This window comes from Adiantum capillus-veneris, chromosome 22, assembly GCF_014529385.1.
Source record: "Adiantum capillus-veneris isolate H3 chromosome 22, ASM1452938v2, whole genome shotgun sequence".
Classification (NCBI taxonomy): domain Eukaryota; kingdom Viridiplantae; phylum Streptophyta; class Polypodiopsida; order Polypodiales; family Pteridaceae; genus Adiantum; species Adiantum capillus-veneris.
The window spans coordinates 122556154-122563068 of NC_140952.1; the positions used below are offsets into that span (position 1 = coordinate 122556154).

The window sequence follows — 6915 nt, forward strand, 5'->3', positions numbered from 1 at the left end:
GAGGGTTTGTGACTTTGCTGTCACGAACGCTCTTAGATCTTCTGTCACCCTTAGAAAGAGGGTTGGTGATTCTCCACAAACGCTTTCTCACAAAGCGTTTGTGACTCTCATCACGAACTCTCACAGCCAGATGTTCTGCACCTTCCCAGCTAGACCGCACACATTTCGACACCGCTTTGGTTCATTCAGTGGACAGTGGAGTTTTATGTTCTTTAATCTATTGAAGACAGATGCAATGTTTATGAATACAATTCTAGGCATCCATGGACAATAAAAAATGCAATTATCTTTTTTCTTTATATATTTATCCATCTGTTCAAAACCTCTTGGAGCCTAAAATCCCTTGTTTCTTATCGCAATGATGCAAAGCTCATCGTGGCCTTCTTGAGTAAGGAGTATAGTGATTCTAAGATAGAAGATGATCACCATCCATTTAAATATGTCCATATAACTATATATCTGCAGTGTGATTCAACTATTTGTGGCTGGAGAGTGATTACCAATGCTTGGACATTTATAGAATCCAAACTTACAATGTATACACTGAATGTATGTTTGAATTTAGTTGACAATTTATGGTGTTTTTTAAGAACACTTTTAGGGTTTCTCACCATTTGTTGCACTTTATTTGGTTTTCACCTACATGAATATGCTCAATCTTGGGTTTGGTGAGTCAAGAGAAAAGGTAATTTCTTTAGGTTTGGAGAAGACTATTTGTTCCAATGAACCTTATTCTCCTTTGCCACCTCCACGGGTTTCAAAAGAAAATCAACCTCGTAAGAGCCCTAAAGGCCAGAATATTGGAAGAAAAGAAAGCACAAGCGAGGAGAAAGGAAAGAATAAATAGAAGACTCTTTTTAGGGCTTGCATAAGTAGACTTCAAAGATGACATATAGGCATTGGTGCAACATGGGCATGAAATGGGTGAAAGATTTTGGTAGGGACAGGAAGTCTTTTACGAGTGCCATGTATGTACTCACAAAGGTGCTACGATTACTAAGAGTGAGTTTAGGCGGAGGAAGTACCAGGTCTCTCAAAAAACTCTTACCACTCTTCGTTCACACAAGGCGGCGACATGATTGAAGTTCATACCAACTAAGAGTTGATTATATAGCTGCCTTGGAGATTGTTACACACAACATAAGGACACCATTTTAAGTGTTCTAAAAAAATGTAACATCAGGTACACAACCAATAAGACATGGGTATTAAAAAAGTCTCCCAAAATTTGCAAGTTTTTTTGGGGAATTATAACTACTTCAAAAAAAATTTCCAACTATTCAAAAATTCAAGTTCGTCTTTCCCATGTGAAAACGAAACATAAAAGGTCTTTTGAAATTGTTAATAGGGTTTTTGTGAGCACTATTCGTTTCGACTCTCTTTGTCATAATTTGTGCGAAGACACGCATATAGTCCTTTTTTGTGTGTTTTTTTTTTTTTTTTTTTTGGGGGGGGGGGGGGGGGGGACGCATAAAAGCAAACCTTTTTCCTCACCAATGAGGTCATGCCACGTGCGTACCACGGCCATCTGCTCATGTGAACCCACCCTAAACTTTTACCGTCTGAATCTTGATGGTTTCATCGACATTAAGGAATCAGGATGAAAAGGGAATTATGAATTTTCCCGTTTACCCGTTCACGAGGACGACTTCAACGTTTGACAACTAGACATCCACAAAAATATTCAATGTAAAAGTGGCAGGGTGTTCAAGACTTAAGTCAAGCCGACGATGAACAGGGGTAACGCGCTGGAGGAAAGGGTCGTGCTTGACAGCCCCAGCATATAAAAAGGGCACCTCCTTCAACACAATCTCATTACCTACATTAGCAGATTCGTCAAAGGCCATCAGCACCATACAACTTACAAGCCTAAGTTCTCACTATTAACATCCTCTGTAATTCTGCTCATCATCTTCCAGAATTTGTATTTATGTCTGGCGCGTTAAGCAGCACCCTCCTGCTCAACAATAGCCCCTCCCCCACCAGCACTCGCCGCCAGTACCGCGCCTCCGAACCCACCTCTCCTGACCTAATCCTCAACAAGTACATCCACATCGACTCTCCCCGCTCCTCCCCAACCCTTTTCAAACGCCCCTCCCCCTCCCCCAGTAGGTGGAAGACCGTCCTTGCCCACCTCGCTCCCCCCCGCCTCTTGCCCGTGCCTGCGTCTCTCCGTCCCTATCGATCCCGCCGCGCCTCCGATCGTGCTCTCACCGCCCCCATTGCCGACATCCGACCCCTCCCTGTCGCAGTTGACGTCACCACTCCTGACATTCAACCTGTCCCCAGCTCCATCAACATTAATGCGCCCACTCCAGATCACAACATTCAACCTAACATCGCCGCTCCCTGCGCCATTCCACCCCTCCCTGCCAGTGAGCATACATCCCAACTGACATCTTGCGACCCCTCTCTCTCCACCTCCAACGATGTACACCAGCTTCTTCACATCCTCACAGAATCACTACATCCCAATGCTCACATCGATGTCGCAGATGCGCGATCGCATGCCCTTGCCTCATTGTACTCTCTATGTATAGCATCACCACGTGCTGTGGACCTGTGTGTTGCGGCTAGTGGTGTTGGCGTCATCTTCAACATTCTCAACATCTCCTACGATGGCCCTAGCAGTATCGCAGATGTGGCAGCCGGGGAAAGCGAAAAGGCCCTTCTCCTGCTGCAGATCCTTACATCCTCCTCTGCGGATGCATGTGCCTGCGCCCTCCAACAATCGCAAATTGTGCTGAGGACGCTCGGCAAGAAGCTATTACGGATGTCGGAGGCCTGCACAGCATCTTCCATTGCTGTGCTAACCACGCTCTGCAAACATCCCGAGGCTGCTCCCTTCTGCAAAGCTGTGTCGGAGACGGCCATCCCGAGCAAGCTGGTGGTCGTGCTGCAGGTTGCTTCCAAAGACTCCACCAAGCGAAGAGCTGGTAGGCTCCTGCGGTTACTACAATAGCAATATCTGCTACCTTTGTATGTCCATTCCGTTATCCTAAAACGATTGTCTCAAAACGACACCCCTAATGTGGGCAATTCTTTTTACTTTCATCTCTCTCTCTCTCTCTCTCTCTCTCTCTCTCTCTGCACACACACACACACACAGCTCAATTGCTAAGTGTGCTAGAACATCCTTGGGATACGTTTGTCCCCAAGCAACATGCGACGTCTATAAAGCCAGTGGCCACCAAAAGTATGCACATGAAGGTGGCATGTAAGAAGAATGCAAGATGAACCATTGGGGAAGCATAAAGCTAGGAAATCCTCCATGCCTAAGGCAAAAGAAGATTGAACTTGAAGACCAATGCCTCTGGAATCAAGGGAGATCTCTTCCACCACTTCCATGGAATGGTGTGCTAATAGAAATATGTAGCATATGATAGCCCTGGCAGATAATAAGAGGCTCTAGAGAGATTCGATAGGAGTTTTGTATGGCTCCTGACTAAGAACGTGTAGGCACCATGCATTCCACACACATGTTGTAAGAAGTAGTAGGCTTTCGTTGTTGCTACATCTCAAAATAATGCACCATAATCAAGAATAGATCTAAAGTTCATCGTAATAACTAGGTTGTTTAAGCATGAAAAAAAGGGTACTCAACAAGCCCCCTCATAAAGCAAATGAGAATTAAGAAACCTCCAGAGGCAGCGTCCCAAGTCACAAAGCCATAATGGAGGCTAAGTAGCTCATGCTATACATGAGGCCTCAAACTACTCTCTAAACCATATGGGCAGGAGGGTACAACCATAAGCAATGAACTACTAGACATGGAATGGAAGAGGGATCATAACCTGCACTCCCAACCCATGTGCCACTCTCCACAAACAACATAATCCACTTGTTAGTATTGACTATTTAAACGAAATTCGACCAAACAAAGAGAGAAAAGCAAGGGAGAGTATCTATTCTCATTAATGTTATAGGTGTTTGTGCTGACAAAGGAGAGTACCTGGACCAAGCATGATTGTGTACACTCAAACAATAAGACCAAGGACCTTGATGCATATTATGTTGAAGAAGCCCTCATCATCACTCTCTCAAGTCCTAATAAATTAACAAAGACAACCAAACTCCATCCCACAACCATAATCTCCGTCTGCAAATGTTGTGAGAGGGGAATGTGGGATCAAACTACCATTATTTTCTTGAGGACCATATCATCTGAATAGGCTAGCAAGCATCTACTAATGATAGATTTTCAGTTAGACTCGAGTTCGGGCATAATGTAACCCATATTGGCCTCAATCCACATGCACCATAAAGTACTAGTGGTCTAAAATGCTTGCATTGGGCTACCGTGAAGAAATAAATCTCACCAATCTTGATGAATTTGCTTCCGCATACCACTTTGCAATTATAAAGTTTAATCATTTGGAATAGCATTATCTTTCTCTACGATTGTTATCACAATTACTGCTTCTAATTATTTTATCAATTTTGCTTATGTTTAACTCTAAAAAATCATTCAAAAGAAGCAATGTAAATAGAAATCTTATTTACTTACTATTTTAGAGTTTAAGTGAAAAGCAACCACTTCTATTTTGGATGCATGCTCGAAGAGATCCCAAAATCGCATCTTCACGTGCACCACACCTTTTTAGCAGGAAAAAGTGAATCATGAAAGGGCGGTGGTAATGCGTGTGCTAGTCTCCACCCAACTGTGCTATCTTATAGCCTCCCCCTAGCGTACACACTATCCGGCCGTGCCGGTGGCCTTGCCCGTAGGACCCATGTCCTTACATTACCCCCCCCTTGGAAACTCGTTTTCAAGGTAGAAAAACGTTTCTTAAGTGTGGAGACATTCTCCCATGTAGAACCTTCTTCACGTCTATCTAGCCATTTAACCAACACTTGTTATCTGACATGATGCTTGGTACAAAGTTCATGAAAATCCAACATCTTTTCGGACTCATGAGAGATGCTTGGCGATTCGATAAGGTCAACTAACACACCTGTGTCAATGGAATTATCATTCCGTCCTAGCTGTTCGTAAATGGCTAACATGAAAAACAAGATGAACTTGTGAGTGCTCTAGAAGAGCTAACTTATAGGCCACTTGACCTATACATTTGAAAATGGTAAACGGTCCACAATAGCGTGGTGAATGTTTACCGTCTTCAAACTTTCTGAATGCTCCGGAACCTTGTTTTCTTCTTCGAAAGTAGCAAGACGATGATGCTCATCTGTGTACTTATTATATCAATCTTGAGCTTGCTTAACATTCTGTGTAGCAACTCGAAGCGTGTCAAAATGGTCTTGGAGAAAATCCTTCGCTTGTTGTATCTTCTCCTTAGCCAACCCCACCGTAACGGGTGATCTAGGTTGAAATCCATATAAAAGCATAAATGGACTAAACCTGTAGTCACATGCTTTGAACTATTATAAGAAAATTCCAATATAGGTGAGTAGTCTTCCCAATTGGTTTGGTTCTTGATAACGTACGCTCGTAGAATATCCTCTAGCACTTGATTAACTCTTTCGGTTTGACCATCTGTTTATGGATGATCAGCCGTACTTAGATTAAGTTTAATTTCCAGCTTTTGAAACACAGCTCTCCAGAAGTGATTATTGAACTTTCGATCTCTGTCACTAACGATACTAGCTGGAAGACCGTAGAGTCTATATATATGCTCTACAAATAGCGGTGCTAATTCCAATGTCTTACCGTAGTCTTAGTGGGAATGAATCGACCCATCTTTGTGAGACGTTCTACAATTACCCTTATGGCATCATGGCCACGATTTGTAGTACGTTAGTCCTACTACAAAATCCATAGAGATACTCTCCCACTTACCTTGTGGAATCTCTAAAGGATGTAAAAGGCCACCCACCTTCAGGCACTCTGCCTTATTAACTTGGCATTGTTGGCAGTTTAGTACGTACTCTTGAACATCATGATGTAAGCCTAGCCAATAAAATTGTCGTCAAACTAAGGCATACATCTTACGAATACCTGGATGACCAGCACTTGGACTATCGTGACACTCAAATAAGATTTGGCACCTAGTGTTTGAGTCCTTTGGCACACCTACTCTACCCTTGTGGAGTAAGTAGCCATCATCAATGGAAAAATTCTTCCATCGCTTAAACTCTTCCTGAGTAGAGTGGAGTTATGTGTGTTGGAGTTTTAGACATGTTGATCTGGCTGTACAGAGACATGTGAGTATGATCGAGGGATCCCTTTTTAAAACTACACTCCACACTTTAGCATTTGATTGATCTTGTGCACACTTGCTACGTAATGACTCCAAAAATCCACTCTTTATTTCCGTAAAAGCAAGTGAATTAATATGAGGCATTCGACTTAGTGCATCTGCTACTACATTATATCGCCCCTTGCGATATCATAGCTTACAATGATAATCTTGAAGGATTTATGCCCATCTAGCTTTACAGCCCTTCAACTTCGTTTGAGTAGTAAACCATATGATACTCTAATGGTAAAAAACTACTTCAAACTCGGCAACATATAAATAGTATTGCCACTTTTGTAAAGCGTGAATTATGGAACCTTGGTCTCTTCCCCTTCAACACAATCTCATTACCTACATTAGCAGATTCGTCAAAGGCCATCACCACCATACAACTCACAAGCCAAAGTTCTCACTATTAACATCCTCTCTAATTCTGCTCATCATCTTCTAGAATTTGTATTGATGTCTGGCGCATGTAACAACACCCTCCTGCTCAACAGTAGCCCCTCCCCCACAAACACTTGGCGCGAGTACCCCGCCTCCGAACCCACCTCTCCTGACCTAATCCTCAACAAGTACATCCACATTGACGCTCTCTGCTCCTCCCCAACCCTTTTCAAACACCCCTCCCCCTCCCCCAGTAGGTGGAAGACCGTCCTTGCCCACCTCGCTCCCCCCCGCCTCTTGCCCGTGCTTGCGTCTCTCCGTTCCTACTGAT

At 43.3% G+C, this 6915-nt stretch overlaps 1 protein-coding gene across 1 annotated transcript; it reads left to right on the top strand.

Moving 5' to 3' along the window:
- The first annotated feature begins 1797 nt into the window (after positions 1–1797).
- On the top strand, positions 1798–3054 carry LOC147430140 (uncharacterized). The gene has a single exon (XM_086495473.1). The coding sequence runs from the start codon at positions 1931–1933 to the stop codon at positions 2960–2962; it is 1032 nt and encodes a 343-aa protein (XP_086351599.1). The 5' UTR covers positions 1798–1930; the 3' UTR covers positions 2963–3054.
- Positions 3055–6915: the final 3861 nt, after the last annotated feature.